General features: G+C 34.8%; 1 protein-coding gene and 2 long non-coding RNA genes across 4 annotated transcripts in view; 2 read left to right on the top strand and 1 right to left on the bottom strand.

Annotated features, from left to right (window-relative positions):
• Window positions 1–921: 921 nt before the first annotated feature.
• On the top strand, window positions 922–2,858 carry LOC127876252 (uncharacterized). The gene is made up of 3 exons (XR_008047754.1): window positions 922–1,191; window positions 1,610–1,743; window positions 2,309–2,858. It is a non-coding gene; the product is annotated as an uncharacterized LOC127876252 (long non-coding RNA).
• A 1,002-nt stretch (window positions 2,859–3,860) lies between these two features.
• Window positions 3,861–6,294, bottom strand: LOC127877215 (uncharacterized). The gene is made up of 3 exons (XR_008048288.1): window positions 6,038–6,294; window positions 4,973–5,062; window positions 3,861–4,181 (listed from the first exon to the last, which is right to left on the bottom strand). It is a non-coding gene; the product is annotated as an uncharacterized LOC127877215 (long non-coding RNA).
• An 8,570-nt stretch (window positions 6,295–14,864) lies between these two features.
• LOC127877207 (arrestin domain-containing protein 3-like) overlaps window positions 14,865–23,481 on the top strand; it is a 38,129-nt gene continuing 29,512 nt past the window's right edge. Inside the window, exons 1-3 of one of the 2 annotated variants that reach the window (XM_052422882.1) lie at window positions 14,865–15,022; window positions 18,718–18,864; window positions 22,040–22,167. In XM_052422882.1, coding sequence (XP_052278842.1) covers window positions 14,905–15,022; window positions 18,718–18,864; window positions 22,040–22,167 — 393 coding nt within the window. In that variant the 5' untranslated portion in view covers window positions 14,865–14,904. Of the gene's footprint in view, window positions 15,023–18,717; window positions 18,865–21,955; window positions 22,168–23,481 lie in introns of both variants that reach the window. The other variant, XM_052422881.1, reaches the window with a different exon arrangement.

Here is a 23,481-nt window from a genome sequence, read left to right as displayed (position 1 = left end):
CCTTGTATATGCATATAGCTTTGTATTTATTCAACTTAAGGTAGTGCATATCCTTCCTAACTTTAGATTAAGATTTTTTAAATTAGTGTAAAAAAGTATTGGTTTTAAACCAAAATATGCATAAAGCACACAAATATTGAATGTCAAAAATGTGTTTATGTTATTCTATCCGTCTTTAGCTTTAAAATGATATATAGTTTGACCATATTGTACCACATTCAATGAAGAAAAACCTAAGCGAAGTTTTAATGAATTTTATCCCCCCCCCCATGAACCTTAAGTCCTTATGTATTTAATAATTGTAGAAAAATCACCATAATTCTTTCTATATTGTTCTCATTTAATTACAATGTTGTTCGATTGGTCATTGTCAGCTCAAATACTACTTACCTGTACCCCGGGTACTCTTTAAGTATACTTACATGTAGAGCTAACCCTGTTACAGTTAATATACTTTAACATAGCCGGAAATTTAATGCTAAATGGGTTGTTGTAGGCTTATTTTTTATAATTATGTTCACATTAATGTCAATATTTTTTTTCTCAAATAGTCTTTATATCATCAAAATTTATACTCAAAAAGCATGTTGATGCAGTTTTTTCAAAAGGTAAGTTTTATTTAGATAAACAATATCGCTTTACATTTATCTGTAGTGCACTGTACCACATCGGATTTTGGGCAGGAATACAACACGGGTACCGTCTAATAAGGACCTGGTACGTTTAAGTATATTAACCTTACCCGAGGTACATGCAAGTATGCTTAATGGTACCAGGGGTACATGTAAGTAGAACCCAAGCTGTGAATAACCAATCGAGCGTGAGTAAAGTAGATTGTACCTTATGTCTTTAATAATTGCAGAACAATTACCTTAATTATTTCTATATTGTTTTCATTTGATTACAATTTATTTTTTTGTCAAATTCAATTCTGCAGTGCTATAAATATGCACCCCCTCCAAAAAAAATTATTTTGTGCATATTGATGGGGCTTTTTTATGTATTTACTGCTTTTCTGCATTCCTCCCTTTTGTGTTGGTAATGTGAACATGAAATGATGAGCACTTTCATGTAAATGAATAACTTTTTTTTATTTTTTATAGATTTTGGCATATTGCATATTGCCAAGGGAGATGTTTACTGAGGATTCCATGCCTTTAATGTGCAGGCTGTTGCTGATGCCAGCATGAGGTAAATGTAAATACAGTATTATGATTCATTACCTTATCATTAAATTTGGTATAAAAGCAGATAAATACCATAAAAGGTTGAAATAAGCGTAATGCTTATCATCTTTGACATCTAATAATAATTAGTTACGTACATGCGCAAAAATCATTAACTACCACAATAAGCAGCCTTAGCACTGTGTGATCAAGCTTTTGTTCTTTTATGTGTTAGCCAATGCAGCTATCAGTATTATCTTTAAATATTGTCTTAAGTTACATTATTTCATCTAGGTAACTAAAATATAGTGATTTGATAATACTTAAGCTAGTTTTGTGAAACTTATTGAGATGCTTTCCTACCTTAATCTAACAATATTAACTGTGGACTGCTGTTTTATCAAAGACAAAGCAACTGCCCAATCAAATATTTCAATTTACAGCAATATCTGAGCACCAATGATGAGGGTCATCTGTTGGGAGATAGTGGGTATCCATTAAGGACTAACCTGATGTACCCTTAACCTCATCTCTCCCATGCTGCGGAACAGGCCTACAATGACCATCTATGTAGAGGGTGGATAGTAGAAAAGGCATTTGGAGTGTTGAAATCACGAGAATGGTAACATATTATATAGGTTGTGAAATATAAGTCTTATTAGTGCGAGATCAACTTACCACACAGTATTTAAATGAAGTATTAGTGCCAATCTATTTCTGGTGCCTCGCAGTGTCTTAAATCAAACGTAACTTCTAAAGCTTGATAACGTACAACTTTAATTATCAAATTTTAGAATTTATATGTAAATTAACTTTTATTATAACTGAGGTTTGTTTGCATGTGTGAATATGATGTTTCATAAAAAAATGTCCGTTTAAATAAACTGATGTTTTATTCATTTTATTTTAAATCTTAAAAATTCATTTTGCTTATCCTCAGACTCTATGTATGAAATATTGTTTTCTAGTGCATTTAAATGATATTGTGCATTAATAGTGAATACAGGCACAAATAAAGTGTTTTGTAGGCTATATATTATATATAATTAATATTGAAATTAAATTAATGTCAATGGTATCAGGACAATTTAGTTACTTAGACAAATGTCTATGTTAAAGAAATACTTTTGATATTTGTTTAGATATCTGCATGCCACTGGTAGATGTTGGCCTTTCAAGTCCAATAAGTGCTGTGAAATATCAACTGTGTACATGCCTCTGCATAACTTGTGTCTGGATTCAAACGTTCCACTGATAGAGGAATTGGTTGGAAACGTGATGGAACCGGAAGTTATGAACAACACACCAGTACATCGAGCAGCATGTGATAAGAGGCAGCAGCTGATCAAACTGTTTCATAAAAAATTATAGTTATAAATGTTATAAAGTGATAGATGGCTTGAGTCTTCTCTGAATAGGCAGAGCTACACTACTCAGCCAAATGGCGTAAAGTTGTGTCATAGCTGATTTGGAAGGATTGGTATTCCTGGTCGTCTAGACACAATAGTTACAACAGCTGATGTTTGCATGTTCTATAATTGTGTATGCATAATTTGTCTAATATTTACTTCAAGGTTATAGGTTTGTGAAAGAAAAAAATGCCAATGTTCTGATGACCAATAAAAAAGTTATGTGTTAGATATTACCAAGTGCTTGATTTAATATTTATTTTAAAGGGAATTTTTCCTAAATTTTGGCAGATATTTAAGTTTTTCATTAAACGCTTTTATATTGATACATGTAAATACTGGATCTAAAAAGCTCCAGTAAAAAAAGAATACAATTAAAGAAAGATAAAAAGTAACTCCTACATGGCTCAAACCACTGACACCTGAAGTAAAAGCCTCACACTAAGACCACTTGTCCGTCCATGTTGATACAAAGAGTGATGTATTTTACTTTTTTGCGAATCTTAAACTTATTTTGCGCCAACTTTAACATTTTGCAATAACTTTTGCTATATTAAAGATAGCAACTTCATATTTGGCATGCATATGTATCTCATGAAGCTGCACATTTTGAGTGGTGAAAGGTCAAAGTCATCCTTCAAGGTCAGAGGTCAAATATATGTGGCCAAAATTGCTCATTTTATGAATACTTTTGCAATATTGAAGATAGCAACTTGATATTTGGCATGCATGTGTATCTCATGGAGCTGCACATTTTGAGTGGTGAAAGGTCAAGGTCATCCTTCAAGGTCAGAGGTCAAATATATGTGGCCCAAATCGCTTATTTTATAAATACTTTTGCAATATTGAAGATAGCAACTTCATATTTGGCATGCATGTGTATCTCATGGAGCTGCACATTTTGAGTGGTGTAAGGTCAAGGTCATCCTTCAAGGTCAGAGGTCAAATATATGTGGCCCAAATCGCTTATTTGATGAATACTTTTGCAATATTGAAGATAGCAATTTGATATTTGGCATGCATGTGTATCTCATGGAGCAGCACATTTTGAGTGGTGAAAGGTCAAGGTCATCCTTCACAAGGTCAAGGTCATCCTTCAAGGTCAAACGTCATATAGGGGGACATTGTGTTTCACAAACACATCTTGTTTAAGTAAGTCAATTTACCAAAACTGGAAAAGGTCCCTTGAATATTGAACAGTTATCTGAGCTCCAGAAAAGATCAATGTTTATGGTATTTGATAACAGTTGCTATGACACTAGTTTTCAATGAATAAAACACAAAGAACATTCACAAATATTTATTATTAATCAGGAAGTACAATATATTTACTGGGCATGGTATTATAATTCATATGACAATTTACATCTTACATGATATTATGTGTAATAATAAGTTTCATAGACTCACTGAATACCATCACATGTAAAATCAATTAAAAGTTCCAGAAACAATTGAGCAATTTAAAATTTCATTTTTTTATAAAGAGAAACCAGTTCCTCATGATTATTGCTTATGTCCCTCTGAATGGCATATCTTTCCCTTGACGCCATCAACATCTCCTCCCGAGTTTTAGTTACGCTGTTGCTTCATTCTTTACATGTTGCTGCAAGCAAATAAATTTACTAGTTTATACATTTAACAGAACTTAATATTAAATACACAACATATGACACTATGGTCATAATAAGTTAGCATGCCTTTATTACCTGGTTTTGTTTCTGAAAGTTGGTTTTTGTATTGCAAAATTAACCTAGCTTTCTGAATTTAAACTCAACATTTGTGTGTGACACTAATTCTCTACATTTCTTTTTTAAGTACATTGATGTCGAAAGAATTTAATAAAAAATACCTTGACACAAAAGATCATACCCTGGTAAATAGGTAACCGGCAATAAAGTTAAATGAAAACATGCAGCAATACTTTATCCCCATACAACAGAGTACAATGAAAAACAAGAGCACGGCATAACAGGTGTGAACGCTCGGCTGCGGGTGCATTTTTTAACGAATAAAAGCTTGTCAGAATTATTTTATGGTCACAGTGACCTTCACCTTTGACCTAGTGACCCAAATATGGGTGAGGCGTGTAGAACTCATCAAGGTGGAGCTGCATATAAAGTTTCAAAGTTATAGGTTGAAGCACTTTGATTTTATGGCCAAAGTTCAATACATTGACAAAATGTTAAGGTTTGAGCATGACGCGGACGACACGACGCGCTGGATATGACAATACCTTGGGTTTTCTCCGAAAACAGCCCAGCTTAAAACTGAAAACATAAATTGTTACATTTTAATTGTAGGAAATAACTAGCAGTCAGCTGTACTATAATCTATAGAAAAAAACTAATAATTACTATTTGTTGCTTCTGCCTTCAGTTTTATGTTTTAACGTACCTGAGTGACACAACTTCTGTTTGAGTTTTGACAACCGTGTTCTCTGTCCATTCAATTTTGGTCCTTCAGCCAGTAATAACATTTTGTTTTCTGGAAAAACAAAGAAACGCAAACTGCATTTGTGATTTTTACATGTAACACAGTTTTGCAGAAAAAGCAATATAAATCAATGTTGATTATTTACATCTTGTGAATCGAAACTATAATAAATTATTGTGGACAATGATATTTATTTAATGCTTTCCGGTGGTTTATAGAGAAATGTCGGTGGATTAAAACTGATAATTTCACTGTTTCAATCAATGAAAATTATCAGTGAGAATTATCGATAATTTTCACTGTTTACTGTGAAATGACGTCATTTATTTGACAAAATGACAACATAATCCCAACGACATTCTTAAGTAAAACTCTTTAACAATGTATATAAACTGCGAAAAAAGCATAAAATAAAAAGAAAATTTGTTGCATTCGGTGGAATATCGATTTTAATTCACTCGTGATCATAGAAAATATATTTTTTCACTGGTGGCTGCGCCACTTGTGAATATCATTGTCGATGATCACTTGTGAATTAAAAACGATAATCCACCAAATCCAACAAATATCCTCTATATAATAGACAAACAAATAGCATTCTCAATGATATGACATTTGTAATTACTAAACATGTTGTGTCATGTGAATCTAATACCTTATTGAAATAAAATATTTGATAATTGAACACAAAAATGCTGACATGACAAACTTTCAATCCATGATGTCTTGTTATTGTCAGCATGAATTCCGATTGGTCTATATTAAATTATATTATTAAACTGTTAATTGATCTACACCACAGTCCCATTTCTGCATAGAAAGAACAAAACAATTAATCTTACCAATATATTTTTATTCATGGATAAAGAAAATAAGCAAAAAATAATCTTCATTCTTGTCAATATCAATTGCCGCCTTAGTCTTTTGATGATTTTTGCTTTGGCAGACACTTGGCTGAAATAATTCGCGTTCAGATTTAAATTATTTCAGCTGTCTTCATTCATGACCAACAAGTTCTCAACTCACATTTCAACCGTCTCCATCCAAAATAACTTCTTTTTGCGTTTAGTAACGGAAGGAGAGTGTCGGCTAAACAGCAATCGGTAGCCTTCCACACCGGTCTACACGTCGTTTTCCAATGTTTGTTTTTGATTCGATTCACAACTAGCATTGTTTTTGTTAGTCAAAACAATTAGACGTAAATCGACCTCATATTTATAGGAGTATGTTTTTGTGCGATGTTTTCCTTAGCTGACAGAACGCGCAAAAATTACGTCATGCAATTTTTCAGACTGTGTCACTATTTTTTTCGGTTACAAAATACGTATATTTAAGTAGTCGTATTTTATGTATGTTGCATTTACGATTTCGTAGATGAAACGGAGTTTATGTAAAATCGTGAACGACTACATTAATCTCGATACATAATTTACGATCGTATAAAAATACATAATTATTGATGAAACGGCCCCCAGCAACGTTCGTAAAACGTTTGATGCCCACTGGGTACGTCCTCCACCGTCTATGTACACTGTAGTATATGCACAAATATTGTCTTTTCGTACAGTCTCTGAGCTACTGCACTCAACCGCTAGTGTCAATCCGTATAAATTCGGACAAAGGGAGAAATTCGGACAATATATCCTAAATGCATTTTACCTCACACTAAATCTTGCCACAGGCCTTCAGCGCCTACAGCGCTGTGATTATATATGGTGAGTGTTTTTATACGGGACCTGTCTTATAAAACACCATACAACATTGATATTGACAATGGGGTATAATTTTTCGAAGGAGAATATATAATAAGGTTCAATAATTGTACCAAATGCCGTAGAATATGTTACACAAGCTCTAGAACTCAAACGGACAAAACAATTTCATTAAGATTTAACATTTTAACAATATATTTTATGTAACGCGTGGAAATGACTAGCTGTGTGTTTGTGTCTATATTAAACGAAATAACTTCGTACGCTATTTTGTGCAAATAATTAATATTGCTGCCTTTAATTGCCATATTATGTTAGTAGTTATATGAGCATTGTAGAACCGCACTTTCTGCGTTGATTTAGTACAGGTAAGTGGTGAAACCGAACACACGTTGGTAACACCAAGCAGATTCTCATTTCGACTGCTTTCCCATCATCATTTCGACAGAATCAGCATCCTCGTAATTGGCAACAATAGAATAAGATAAAAGACTATCAATATAGCAATCATCATTGAACAGGAATTCACTTTGATTCTTGTAAATATCAGATACAATCACAATTTTTTATTGTTAAATTACTTTGAGACATGGATATGTACTCGCATAAGAAACATAATATGATATAAAAACCGATATTGTTGGTGGCGTGATAACATAATGATGACCGTTATAATAATGTTGTAAGTAGCGGTGGGGATGATGATAATGAGGAATAGATAGGGCGATAAAGATAATGTTTCACTGCAATCCATGTAGTTTTATTATCGCTAACACCATACACTGACAGTATTAATATTCAATACCAAAGTCAAGATGAAACTTGTAGCGGATCCGTGGTCTAGTGGTAACACACTGGCTTCACAATCCAGAGATCGCTGGTTCGATCCCCCGCTGCACCTAACCTACTTACTCGTCTTTCGCATGAGACGTTAAACCGAGGTGCAGTGTACTAGGTGCTATACACCGGGCACTAAAAAGACCCAGGGTCACCTCTGGAACGGGGTGTCTCCTGTATCTTGCACTATCCCCCGTAACCAACTAACACGTCTTTCTGGGGGCGAAGGCCATATGGGAGACAATCCCGGTGCACTCGATAAAAAATAATGAAGAAGAAAACAAGATGAAACCAAAGAGCGTTCCCGTGATATCGCACTTCAGTGTTGAACACCACAAAGTCCGGTTAAATTCAAAGAGCGTTCACGTGATATCGCACTTCAGTTTTGTTGACGTTACAGTGTGGGGTAAACAACAACAACACGTGTCCCGGAAAGGAGACGCGTATCGCAAAATGTGTGGCAACGGAGAGGATTCGGGTATCTGTGAAATTGTGAATTTAGAAGTGTTGTACACATTTTGACACATCTACATGTATTTACAGAGGATCACCCAGAGAATGCAATGAACTGAAATGTCATGATACTTTTACGCATGAAAACACTAATTTTAAATGTGAAAATGACCAATCTTTTTTTTCTTTCATTTGCGGTTATTATTGCATTTGTATACGAAACAAGCATGTGTAAAATTAATGATGCTAGTGTTCCGTTTACGGTACAGTTTTTCGTACAACCTACTGCATTAAGTCAGATTTCCAATTACAAAATACTAAATAATTTTCGTCCGATTTTTTTTATTTCAAATGCGTCTTTCAGTTTAATTCGAGTATGATAGAGTCGAGTTGTTTTCACTTTTCTTCCTTATTTTAAGAATAAGCTTTCCAAATACCGAAACATTTTCTCCAAATAAACAAACACGTTCCTTCGTGATGTACACTATGGTTAGGCTCGTTACAAACAGTTTGCATGGTGTATATTGGCGAAAATAAAGTAAATTGTTGAAATCAACATACATGTATTATTTTTTCAAAAACTATTTACAATTCACATAGCATGATAGAACTAAAATTTTAATAATGAGCAAAACTCACGCAATAAATATCATTATAAATGTATGAACAAACAATTTACAGTTATAATTTACAAAAAAACAGAGTAAGGCCCAACAGAAATACTAGTTTCAACACTTTCTTGAATATTGTTTCCAATGAATTGTGTAATGCATTTGTTGTCATTTATAATCTCAGAATAATGGACCTTGTATGCACATGGACTCTCAATACAACGCCCATTTCATTAAGTTTCTTGTTCCATATCAGAATCATTGTTCTTTCGAATTTAGTTTTAAGACAAGCATTTTACGATTATATTACAAAAATAGGAAACTTTCCACAACCAAGTCAATTGTAGACTGTATAATTAGATCTAGTGATAAACACTGTACCATTTTTAAGACGTTGAACGTCAAATATTATTGAATGAAATAGCAATGACCAAGTTTTATTATCAATTCTCTTCTATCAAATAAAGACTAATTCTTATGTAGAATATTACTGTTTGTTGTGTCAACATGCGGGTCAACGAAACGCCTATTTTGACGGTTCACTACAATGGTGAGTAAAATTTCACAAACTGAGTTGAACCTCTATTGAAGACGGACCCTGCATTTGATGCCAAAGCGACTTATTTTAATAAAAACACTGTTGAAAAACAAAAGAAGTTTATTAAATCTTCACAGAATCTTGACTGCGTATAATTCCGTAAGAATTAGAATAAAGATTTCTGCTGTTGTATAACTAACACATTGCCGTCTTAAACTCTAGTAACAATTTTATCAATTAAGGTTTACTATTGAATGCTTGAATTTGGCATTCAAGCGTTACACGAATACAAAGCATTGTTGGAGAATTTTTTAATGACCCACTTTATAAAGCTCGGATAACAGGTTGCCAAAATGGCATAATCATATTTAAAATAACAAGAGCAACAAAAGGTGCGAATCTGGAAACCCGAAGGAACTAAATGATTATGCGAAGGTTGACTTCCGAAGAATAACAGTAGTGTATATATATGAATAATACATATTTCATTTGTAGACACATTATTATGGCAAACTTTTGATAAATGAAAATATGTCCAATACAGAATATCTATGTTTATATTAAAACCGTCGAATAATTAATGGGGAATTACCCAGTTACCGTGTAGCTTGGTGTATGTCCTGCAAAAAGGCTGTCTATACAAGATTCAATACGTCACTTGGGAATTATTTAAAGGTTAAATGAAGAAATTCAAATACCATGCAGCTACTGATATGCCATGTAGATTATTTGAAAGGTCAAATAAGATTTATATGAAACAGTTCCCTTTATGTTTTACTGGGTGTATCACTTTATGCGATTTTCTTGAAAATTGTTTTACAATAATCTGAAGAAAATGGCAATAATTAATTAAAGCCCCATAAACACCAAAATTCAACGAATATTTCGTTCCGCGTCGGAAACACGACGTAGTTCTCATGAGCTGCCCGAAGCAAATCTCGCGTTCGCTCGTAAATGTTCGGATATCGTCGATCGAAATTCACACAGAATATATTTTCACACACACAATGAAAACGAGCATTTCGCATCTCGTTAAATCTATGATACAATACCACATCTAGCGTTATATTTTTCTATCGCTCTAAGGAACGCGGATTTTTTATGGGTTAACTTTTTTACGAAATACTTTACGACATATTCGTTGATTTTGAGTGTTAATGGGGCTTTAATGTTTCTGAAAACCTCGCCACTATAAGCATTATCATTGTCGCCATAACCATCATTATCAACATAATTATCACGAACCATCATCAACAAAATCAACTTCAATAACAGTCTATCATAGTATAATTAATGATTGTAATCATTCTCAGAAAAAAGCAACCTGTGTAAAAAGATTGCACTGTAATGCAAACTTACAAACTCAACTGATACATCTCGTTGCCACACTATTGTTCAACAAAACGGAAGCCATTTTCAAATTCAAATGAAAAATCTTAGGAAAAAAAATGTTCTGAGCAGTTACATTTGGCAAGAAATGTGACTACAAGAGAGTTAACTATGTATCAATATAGCCATAAGGACAACTGCCCGGACCCCTGGTGGCCATGATTTTCAAGAATGAAGCATTTTTTGTTCTTGGCCATGATATCATTAGAACTGATAATTATTACTTAACTTAAATGTGAATTCTGGAATGTTAAAAAGGACTACAGTCCTATGTGAAAAACTGTCCCGCCCCTAGTTGTTGTGACAAAGAACTGAACTATTTTCAAACTCGGCCGAGATATCATAAGATCAAATGTTCTAACCAGGTTTCATAAAGATTGAACTTTAAATGTGATTTCTATTCTAGATGTTGACAAGACGTGACCTAGTTTCGAAATCGGCTAAGTTATAAATGGGACATATCTTTTGACTTTAAATTGCATTAAGATCGGACAATTAAGTATTCCTCTAAAGTGTTAACACGGTAAATGTTGACGACGGAAGACGCACGAAGAACAACGGACAACTGGAGATCACAAAAGCGCACAAAGACAACGCAATACTCAAGTATGTAAAAAAAGGTGTGGTAAGAATATTATCCGTTATTTTGTTCCGCTATCGGAGAATGTTCTCTATTAGCGACTCGACTGTACCTATGGAATGATATTTAGGTAAAAATTGCATCATTCAAGTTGAATATTAACATTATGAGTTGAATATTTACATTATGAATGATGTTTATTCTATTATACTTCATTACAATGCCAACATTGTTGTTGTCTATTCGTGTATACTTGATTGGTTCAACATGCTTGGTGACTATCCAATGTTTGTGTGTTCAGTATTCCTGAATGATGATCGTATAACACATGCCTTTACTGTCATAAATGTCTTATTTTAAATTCTAATAAACGTGATGAAAATGCACCAGTCATAATTAAACTAGTCATAATCGGTTTTACAAGTATGCGCCATTAACAATTGCAGTTAGCAACAGGCAGTAAGCAGAATGCAACTTAGCCAAATGCAAGTTACCAAATTACGACAGCAGGTGACGCACGTTTATTTTCCAAACGTTGAATAAATTACTTTTTGGAGAAAAACAAACAAACAGAAAATATCTGAACCATTGTGACTACTATACTGAACAAACTGAATTAGTTCCCTTTGTTTATAATCTATAATAATTATATATTGAACTCAATACGTGTATTTTTTACCATTAAGACCAATAGGCCAACTGAGTACACAAGAAATTGGCTGTCGTTAATGTTTTTTTATATATTGGTGAGTTGCGGTTGGTACTCCAGAAAGTATAGTGTATTTTATTCGGGACATAACGGAGCTCATGTGTTGGAAGTGTGGCCATCCTTAGTCCAAATAATTATATTAGGCGTAGTCTACCGATGTTCATTGAATATCGATTTTATATTTATAAAGTACCCCAACCCCGATTGCCACGGACCTGTGCGTGTAACTTTCAGATTTTTTTAGTCTGTTTACCAGGCTATAATTTCATTGTATATAAACACATATTAATCATTTAATGTCTATATAATCTCTGTGGTTAGTGAAACCTGAAAGTTGCAAGTACTCGTGTCTATTACAACTATTGTAACCGTCGTTGATAAAAAACAAAAGTGTTCTACTATTAAAATATCATATAACATAATATCCAATCAATTTTGAAAAATACATACAATAAAAATGTAAAATAAACAGTTCCTGCAGGGGTGGTCTCGCGGGCCTTATCGCGCGTGCCGTTCACCCGAGCTCGTGAGGCCTGAACGCTCGGCAGATTCTCGCGGAGAACGGCGGCTCAAGCCGGGACTCGCTTATGGTAGGGTCGGTCTCGAGTACCTATTCGGGCTACTGAGCTCGCGAGGCATGATCTCCGTGCTGTCTCGCTTGGGACCCATGAGACCGTGTGGCTCGGTCTGTGACCGCGAACGTCCAGCCAAATACGGCGGGCCGAGCCAGACCGGAGGGTCTTTTCCTAGCGGTTGCTTCCGAATGCCTGCTATCGGCCGATAATCTATCGGTGGCTGCGAATTCCGTGTATCAGCAAGGGCGACAGTCCCGATGATCCCCGTTTGAGACGTACCGATTGAGTCGAAAGCTTTTCTATATATATCCCGGGCAGTAGCTGATCGTCGCGCCCAGTGATCGAGAGCAGAGACATCGGGCGCTTGTACAGCCCGATTCAGGCAAGGGCCCTCCAAGCAGGGGCGACCAGCCTGAGGAACCACTTGGCAAAGGCAAAAACCTCGGTCCCAGCCGCATATGCACCCGTATAATCAACCGGTCAGCCGTAAGAAACCACAGACATGCCTTCTGCGGTGCGAACGGGACTAGAACTTGTCTGTCCCGAGACGCTCAGTCTGACACGGCGCCCCTGCCTTAGATACGAAAAGCCTTGACGTGTCCTATCAGCTAGCAGTCTAACGTACGTAATCGTTCGCCTCTCGAATAGCGCAGCTTCCCAATGGGTGGGTGAGTCGATCGGCCGAGGCCTACGTGCGAACACACAGTCGCATTACGGGTAACTCGAAAGAGCGAGTTTACACTTTCATTTTTAAGTTTCATTCAATCCCATGCAAGATACATAGAAACAATTACACGGAAAGAGGGACGAACGGCGGACGGATAGACAACGCCCAAACAATATCCACTAATTATGTCTAAAGGGGCGAAACTTCTGCCATAACATAAAATGTCCGTGATACGCACTGAATTTCCATAGTCGTCCGTAGCATTTAGGAACGACTGTCAAATGACACAATTGTATCATGCATTATTGTATAATGATTTGTGCTGGGATGAAACTTACATCTTGCCATCGCGTTAAACAACCATGCACATACCCAGCATGCAATTTAGGGTCAAGAATGTTTGCATATTTATGCATGAATGATACCATTAAGCCGGATGTAAAAACAAATTCGTCATCAGGCATGATGTAAGCATGATGTAAGTGTCAACAAGCATGAAAAGGTTCTACAAACAAATTCAAAGTACCATCAAGAATCATGACACAGTCATAAAGAAGGATGTAATTTTTACCAAAATACCGTTCCATATGTACCTGTTAATTGCTTGTATGTAGCTTCTGTTTATCGAAACTTCCTGAAATAAAGGATATTAACTCATATGCTGTGGATAGGATGAATTAAAGGAGATGATCTGATGATATTGTTCCGCTTCAATATAAAGAAGTGAAACTCCAGCTGCTGGAGCAGTATTGAATTTTCATTAAAAACAATTAGTTGGTCCTTTATTTAAGGCAAGTGACCGATTGCCCAAACAGTACAAAACACACCTAGTTGCAATAACTCAACTATCAGCTTTATAACCCAATGGGTTGCTGATAGTTGCAATGCGCTCTCTCTTGGCCATGGGTGCAAAATGTTATCAACAATGCAAGGGTTAAGGAACACTGAAACTGCAAGAACTTATAAAAGTTTACCTATCTAAACCACAAACTCATCCAAATGGTACCATTAAAGCAAAAAATAATTGATTTTATTGACTTAGGTTTTGTTTTGTACGCTGTATCCGCCATATTGGAAAATTGACCCAATATTGGTTAGGTCGCAGTACACCAATATTTTTTACGTCGGGTTATGTGCTCCAGCCTATAAAGTCTATAACGATGTGGTATTCGATACAGAATACACTGTTCCAAATTTAAACATAAACATGTCAGCGAGAAAAGTGTGTTGAAACATCGTCGTGTTTTTATACGGTGCATGCAAAGGATGACATCTGTAGGTTGCCATTCAGGTAAATTAAAAATATTATGAAGTTTATATATTATTTTCCTCAATTTGTCTCGAACGACGTCTGTTTAGTGAAGCGCACGGATTCGCTGCGCTGAACTGCACCCATGTTTATGAAGGGGTGCATATGGACTGCCTGAGCCGCAATAGCAAAAATTATCAAAGGCTATGGGAGTCCGTTTATATGGACTACTTCAACACCGTGAAACAGTAGTCCCGTAATGTCTCGGTTAAGCGAACAGTTAACAGTTTTGAAAAGCGCACCACCATGTACTAGGCAATTCATAGCCTAGTCACTTGGGTTGTCAGCGGTTTTCATCGCAATATTGGAATCTGAAATTATAGTAGGCTGTGAAATAGTTCGTAGTTATAAGTGGATTAATAAGAAATGTTATCAACAATTTTATTCACAGAGCACGAGTTGATAAATATGCTTAAGTGCGACCTCTCCACCTTTGTTTATTACAACGTGAAATCTTTTTAGACGCCCTTGATCGTCTGCAGTTTTTGAAGAAAATAACAGATTGAAAAAAAAATGGGGAAATTAAATGAATTTTCTATTTTCCTGAATAATCCGCAACAGGTATATTATTCAGGACAACAGATAGATGGAACAGTGGTAGTAGATTTAAACGAGGCGATGAAATTGAGATGTAAGTATTTTGCAAACTCGTTGAAAAAATTCCGGACACATTTATCCGGATATTTGATAATGATAATTGGTGGCTATTATAATTACAGTCTATTGCAACAATACAAGTTTATTGAGGTATGACCCTTTTTTATTGTATTTATTCTTTGTTTATTTTCTATTCGAATATGCTAACTAGAGAAGGTGAATTATTACAAAAACCTTAAAGGGATCTTTTCACGGTTTGGTAAATTGACAAAATTGAAAAAAGTTGTTTCAGATTCGTAAATTTTCGGTTTAGTTATGATACTTGTGAGGAAACAGTATTACTGAACATTTGCCATGGTCTAATATAGCCATTATATGCATCTTTTGACGATTTAAAAACCTTAAAAATTATAAAGCGTTGCAACGCGAAACGTTTGAATAATTTGGAGAGTTCTGTTGTTGTCGTTTAAATTTGTGAAACTACGAAGATTGCTTATATAAGGTATAAAATACGCATCTGATGTATGCTTGGCAGGATAGCTCAGTTGGCTAATGCGTTTTTACTTCAGGATTCCGGGGTCACTGGTTCGAGCCCTGCTGCGGGCTACTTTTTTTCCTTTTTTAAATTTTATTTTTGATTTTTTATTGGAGATTTTAAAATTTAATGTTTACATTTATCAATATAAAGAATTTAATGACAAACTTCAAAACATGCCAAAAATCTGCGAAAAGGCCCCTTTAAACCAAAAAAATCCTTTTTTACAATTCATTAAAGTTATATTTTACCAGATTATCAAAATCCTAGACAATCAAACATAATTAATAGTTAGACCATCTCCACATCGGTGTTATGATTTAATACGGTTACAGTCATCCAAATGCTGATTGAAGACCAAGCACAAATGTTTGTTTCATGTGCCTCATACACAACAAGATTTCAAATGATTTTGAACGTTTGTCAAGGTACATCAGGGTTTCGAATTGAAATGCTCATGTTTTGTAAAGTTTCGAATATGGAATAATTATGAAAACTACCAAAGTTACATTAGCTGTGACAAATGTTGATGCAGCAACAATGTAAAGAGAATGACGTAGTGTTTCCATGTGACTTATATATCCTAGATTGGATTAAGGTTCAACTAAAATAAAGTCTTAACAAAAGGTTGATTACTTAAAAGAATTAGAAATAAGATAAATGTATGGGTGTTCCGAAAGGGAACATCAAAGCCTATTCTACACACAATTAATGGGTTATAAACAAAGAAAGAAACAAATCTTGTTAATATTATGAAAATGTCTAGTTAATTGTTACTGCTCAAGCTTTCATAGATTATCTGATCTGGTTTTGTAATTCCATAACATCATCATCTTGACGTCAATCTGTTAAGTATGCGTGCATATCACACACCAAGATGCTGTTATTGTCATTAGATTTAAGGATCACTCAGCACGTTGGAAGAGAACAACATAACGCATACTGTAACACAGTGATAAAAAAAATAACAGAATGCCAAAATGCATTCTTTGAAGTACGAAGCTGTAGGTGATTGATATATCTGCTAACAAGACAATTAACTTCTCCACAGTTGCAGTTTTACTGATCACAGGAAAACACAACAATGTTATGACTTATAAATGTTAATTTGTTTACATAACTGAACCCTCCCAGACTAAAAGGTGATTAGAAACTAGTTTTGATCTCCTTGATTTGTGAATGCCACCTAGATTTCTAGAGAAAACAAAAGTTGTTTGTGACTTAGTAATTATACAAATAATTGTTTATGTTCGCTAACAGTTAGATAAATATAGATAAATAGTTAATATACATTAGTATGCCCCTCTTCGAAGAAGAAGGCGTATATTGTTTTGCCGGATGTTGGTCGGTCTGTCTCTTGGTAGACCAGTCTGTCTGTCGGTAGACCAGTTCTTTCCGATCTATTACTCGTCAACAAATTGACCGATTGGCTTGATACTTCACATTTGCATTGGCCTTGGACAGTATATGACCCCTATTAAATTTGGCGTCACTAGGTCAAAGGTCAAGGTCACTATCATAGTAAGTGTGAAAATTGTTTCCGATTAATAAATTGTCAACGAATTGACCGATTGGCTTGAAACTTCACATGTGCATTGGCCTTGGACAGTAGATAACCCCTAATGAAATTGGGGTCACTTGGTCAAAGGTCAAGGTCACTGTCACACAAAGTGTGAATTTTTTTCTGATCAATAACACATCAACAATAGAAAGATTGGCTTGATACTTCACATGTGCAGTGGCCTTGGACAGTAGATGAGCCCTATTGAAATTGGGGTCACTAAGTCAAAGGTCAATGTCACTGCAGGGCTTTTCACCCTTATATAACAGGGGCCGAAATTGGGCCCCTTAATTTCGGCCGCTTCCCACTTGAAAATAATGTCATTTTTTCCCAAAATTGATAGAGGAATTTCCCAAGTTGTAAATTTTTTTATTTTTTTATTTTTAATTTAGACATATTGGGCATCTCCCAAATTGAAAACAATTAGCTCTGATATGATTAAGAATGCACCACAATGTGTCTTTTAATACTTCTGCACAATGAAAAAGACCCTGTTTCAAAAACTTTTAAAAACAACGTCTTCCCAAAATGAGCAGTTATGATATCGCACATTAAATTCTTAATTTGAAAGGCTAGGGCCTCTTCCCAATTTCCTGATGAAAAGCCCTGCACTGTCACAATAATTGTGAAAATAATTTCTGATCAATAACACGTCAACAAATTGACTGATTGGCTTGATACTTTACATGTGCATTGGACTTAAACAGTAGATGACCCCTATAGAAATTGTGGTCACTAGGTCAAAGGTCATGGTCACTGTCACATTAAGTTGGAAAATCCCCTCTGATCAATAACTCGTCAATGAATCCACTGATTGGCTTGATACATCCCATGTGCATTGGCCTTGGACAGTAGATGACCCCTTTTGAAATTGGGGTCACTAGGTCAAAGGTCAAGTATACTGTCACTGTCGCAATAAGTGTGAAAATTGTTTCTGATCAATAACACATCAACAAATTGAACCATTGGCTTGATACTTTACATGTGCATTGGCCTTGGACAGTAGATGACCCCTATTGAAATTGGGGTCACTAGTTCAAAGCCCTTTTTGGGAAAATATGTCTCCGACTGCGGAACTCTTGTTAATATTTTTATTACCTTATATTTTTTCTTTTTGTGATGGAGGTCATTACATTATGATTTTAAATTTGCAAAGTTATACAAGATTAAAAAGTCTTAAACACAGATTAACACTTTTAATGATTGTATAATATTCTTTGGTAGGTTGTTAGTATGCAACAAACCAGTACCTCGATCTATTTTAACAAACAGGGTTTACGTTTTGGTAACCAGCAGAATTGTTATATTTTACTCAAAAACTTTTAATTACTGTTGATGTAAAGAATATTTAAAGTTGTGGAGTATTATAATTAACTTAACGTTTTCCCACTCAGAAGCAAAATTGAAAATGGCTATGTGCAAACAGCATAAAACCAGAACAGCCTGCCAGTTACTCGCAGTCTGTTCAGGTTTATGCTGTTTGTTACTTATCAGTATCTTAATTGGTAATGAAGCCTTTTAAACTTGAATATATTAAGAAAGAACTTAAATTTAATGTGATTTTTTAAAGGACTTCAAATGCGTCAAAGTGCGTTTCTGAGTGGTAAATGGTTAAAACAATTATTACAACCAGGTGTGAGTCTGCGTTTTGAGGGAAAGGCCAATGTTCACTGGACAGAGCAGCACACAACGGGGTCTGGCAAAAGTCGGCGTACAGAAACCAGACATTACTATGCTCATGAAGACTATTTCAACTTCGACCTTATGCTGTTTGGTTCAGGTAAATTGTAATTGAGCTCTGTTCTGAGATAACCAGGTTAATGCTTGTGCACAAAGTGTCATCACAGATAATCCTGTGCAGTCTACGTAGTCTAATCAGGGACAAGACTTTTTTCCAACAATGAATTTTCGAAATTCAATTAAAGTAAAAAGTTTCATCTCTGATAAACTTGGGCTAAATGCATGTGTGTAACGCTTCGTCCCAGATACGCCTGTGCAGTCCCACAGAATGAGGCACTATTAAACACTTTCTATTCCATTAATGTACAGCTTCAATCATCATCAACCTGTATGAAAATGTTGTGCCAATGTGTACAAAATGCCTCTCATTGAGTAAGAGTTATGCTTGAGACTTGTAAGGAAATAAAAATGTGTATGTTGAGGCTTGAAAACATTTAAGTGAGCCTTATGCATGTGGGTAAAATGTTGTTCCAGATTGGTCTGTGAAGTCTTCACAGTCTAATCACAGATGACATTTTCAGCTTTTTTGGATTTTTTTGTTTAAATGAAGTCTTTTCTTAACCAACATCCAGTTTAGTAGAAAGTGTTTTATAGGGATGTAATTGTTCTGAAATTGTGTTTTTTCTTAGCTAACATGTAGACCTAGCCTGAGATTGCATTTGAGACCAGTTTGATCAGGGTCAAGTTCACTAACTCTTTAACATTAATTTGTATGCTCCCCCAAAATTTTTGGGGTGAACATATAGTCGCCGCTTTGTCTGTCCATGTTTCCGTCCGTCCGTGCACAATTTTTGTCCGGGCTATTTCTCAGCAATTAATGACCGGAATTCAATTAAACTTTATGGGAAACTTCACTACCAAGAGGAGATGTGCATATTATCCATCATATTATTTTGTCCAAAGTTATGCCCCTCAAGACGTTTCCTTTTATCTGAATATATAGTGCAATATTGTGACAAAAAAAACCTTTGGGGAGCATCACCCGTCTCCGACGGTTTCTTGTTATTATAGTTTGGCTAAATAACTTGAGTTTTGAATAAGGTATTGCGCTGAAATTGTGTGTGTAGTTATTTAAATTAAATAAATTATTAAACATCGAACACCTCTGGTTTCTTTTCGTTAGCATGTTTTTGGTTTGTTACATCTAAAATGCAATGTATGGTAGCTTATATTTTAGAATAGTTCCTACAAAGCATATGAATGGTGACCAAATTATGTGCACAGCTAATTTAAGAGGGATTTAGACCTTGGATAATTCTTTGAAATAAAAACGGGGAGAGCCTGATTTATTCAAATTATTACTGTCGTTCTAAGAAATGTATCCGTAAAATGTACATGTGATTGCAAAATTATGCTCCAAACAAATGTGTTTGCATCATGTAGCACAATAAAACCACATTAGTACTATTTAGTATTAATTACTCAATTATGATAACGTTTTGTTTATATGTTCTTAAATTGGACTTTTAATTGTTGTGATTATTCTTCTTATCCAAAAGCATTTAAAGTTCCTTTAAGTATATGAATGATGATAACATTAATTCATTAACATAATATAATATATTAATGTACATAAAGATATGCCAATGTACTTTGGAGCAATATTGTCAAGTTTACATTTTCAATACTTGTAGAAAACCTTTAAACATATAGATAAACCATATAAAGTTGTATATGTCTGTATCAAAATAATTGATGGATAAGCATTGATTATGTAGTAACAGTCAAACGTTTGTAAGTTACATGTGTATGACTAAAACAATTGGGCTATAACTATCATGGTTTAATTATGCATCAGAACTCTTCCCAATGAATCAATGATTACTTTGCATTGACCGTTCCAAGGCGGTGACCCCAGCTTAATTCATATTTTGTGTTTATGTTGGTTTGTATTGTGCTGTATTGTGCTGTTTTGTACTGTTTGGGCAATCGGTCACTTGCCTTAAATAAAGGACCAACTAATTGTTTTTAATGAAAATTCAATACTGCTCCAGCAGCTGGAGTTTCACTTCTTTATATTACGGATCACAATGATGTCTTTTTATCCCCCGCCAAAGGCGGAGGGATATAGAATTGGTGTCGTCAGTCCATCAGTCAGTCTGTCTGTCCATCAGTCGGTCCAACCATCCGTCTGCCACAAACTTTTCAAGGCCATTTCTCAGAAACTATATAAGATATCAAAATTAAACTTCATAGGTGTAAATAAATCAATGAGAAGTGCCATGCCCAAGAACCATTAAACACTGCACTTTCTCATATAAGAGGTTGGCAATTTGGTTTATTTTGCTTGATGTAACTTGTGAGAGCTATATCTTAGATACCATGCAAGGCTTCAACATGAAACTTCATTGGCGTATTGATCTTAATTAGGAGAATGGCCTTGCACAAGAACTGTAACCGTAAACTTTCTTAAACAAGAGTTATTGCCCTTTATTGTTTTTCTATGTAGTAACTTTTTTTAGGGCTATAAGCCTCTATATCTCAGATACGCTACAAGATATCAACATGAAACTTCAGGGGTGTATTAATGTCAATGATTATAGGTGCTTAAGAACCATTACCCTTCAACTTCTTATGTAAGAGTAATTGCCCGTCTTTTTGTATAATGTAACTTTCCAGTGCTATATATATATATATGATTCAATATTTCAACATGAAATTTCAAGGGTGTGTTTATAAATCAATGGGAAGTAAATGTATTAAGTGTCAAGCAGAAGAACCATAGCCCTTCACTTTCTCAATTAAGTTGTATTGCCCTTTGTTTGTTTTGCATGATAACTTTTCAGGGCTATATCTCAGATATGATACAAGATTTCAACATGAAATTTAATGATTGTATATATATCAATAGAGAGTATCACCTTGCACAAGAACCATTACCATTCACTTTTTAACAAGAATTATATTCTATTTTTTATAGATATGCTAAAAGATTTAAACATGAAACCTCATGGACTTGTAGATAGCAATGAGGAGAATTGAAATCCATTGAAACAATTATACTTAATTATTTGTGTAGGATTATACCATATAGCAAGGGATTTGCACCCATCTGTAAACAAAATGTATTTGGTAGGGGATATCAATTCAACATATTTGCTTGTTTATTAGTAATTGTCTTTTGTGTTCAGGACAGAGCACCTTATTGCAGGCTGGTCGCCGCACATTCCCGTTCTCATTTTTCTTACCTCCAAATCTGCCGTCATCATTTGAAGGTGCCTTTGGTAATGTGCGCTATTCACTCAAGGGAAAAATCGACAGGCCCTGGAAGTTTGATCACAAGACCAAAAAACTATTTGCTGTGGTCAGTGTGTTAGACTTGAATGAACAGACTATGGCTATGGTATGTATCAAATAAGGTAGTATAATGTTATGTTTCTTTCTGCAATATCATCTTAGGATGTATTCTTTCAGCTTACCTGAGCACATAGTTCTCATTGGGAGCTTCTAGGATATAGTGATGTCTGTCGTCCGTGTGTTAGATGCTTTTGAAAAATAATCTTTTAACAAATTGTCCAGCTTTACCTCTTGATAGTTGTTTAAATCTGCACAGGAATGATCATTGTGTGACTCTCTTTCCAATTTATTAAAACTCTTCCACTCCATTTCATATGAAGGTCACCAAAGCTTTAAAGATTTCAAAAATTAAACTTCCAAAATGTTCTTCTCTAAAAGAAAATTCTCTCTAAGGTTTGATATTTGGTGTCAACATCGTACGAGTTTCCATTTTCAAAGAAAGTTCAAATAGCGCTCCTGTGCTCAAAATTAGCCAGACCGTCCAGGGGTTAACTTGTTTTCCTTATATTTACATTATGAAAATTCTATGTTGGTCCTTTGCCACGTTTGTTGAAATAGTGTAAGGGGGTTAAAAAGGGCTAATCTCCAGGGTCACAGGATTTATAGAGACTTACATAAAAAATAACTAAAAATATTCTTCTCTAAAACCAGCAGGATCGGTTGATATTTGGTAGTCAATATCATACTACCTCTACCAAGGTTGTTGAAATCATCTTTCTTTGATCAAAATGTGCATCTTACTAAGGGGTTACTTGTATTATTAAGGATAAACTTATTTTGTTTTTATTATATAAGTTTAAACTTATTTTGTTATTTGGCATGTAATCTCATGCAGTGGTCCTCTGCTAAGTTTGCTCAAATCATGCGCCCCTAGGGTCAACACTTGCCATCCCTAGGGGTTAAATGATTCATAAATTTGTTGAAGTAAATATTGATCAACATAAAAATCTTCTCAACAGCAATGTTCTGGGGTTTGATATTTGGTGTGTAATACTTGATAGTTTTCCTGTTCTAAGCTCCTGGGATCAAAACTAAGGATAACTAAAGTTTACATGATATTTATATATATGGTCAAACAGTCTTGGATCACCACTTTTTGGGTGGTTGGTCAGATGGTAGTATTGCGACGTCGTTACCCCACCCATTCGTTTGCACACTGTGTAAAACCAAGGCTAATTGCTGATAACTAAGCATAATAACATAAATATCTTCTATTGAATAATACAGAATAATATCTTATAAATTGATTTTTTAAAACAAAATCTATGCCTTTATCAACAATAGTATTGTTGTTTACTCGTACATCTCATACATTCAGTCAATCAGACAGTTCGTATTAAATTCATAGGGAGATATTTTT

The sequence above is a fragment of the Dreissena polymorpha genome, chromosome 4, assembly GCF_020536995.1.
Source record: "Dreissena polymorpha isolate Duluth1 chromosome 4, UMN_Dpol_1.0, whole genome shotgun sequence".
Taxonomy (NCBI): domain Eukaryota; kingdom Metazoa; phylum Mollusca; class Bivalvia; order Myida; family Dreissenidae; genus Dreissena; species Dreissena polymorpha.
The sequence above is the reverse complement of the archived record's forward strand: the minus strand, read 5'-3'. Positions and strand labels throughout refer to the sequence as shown.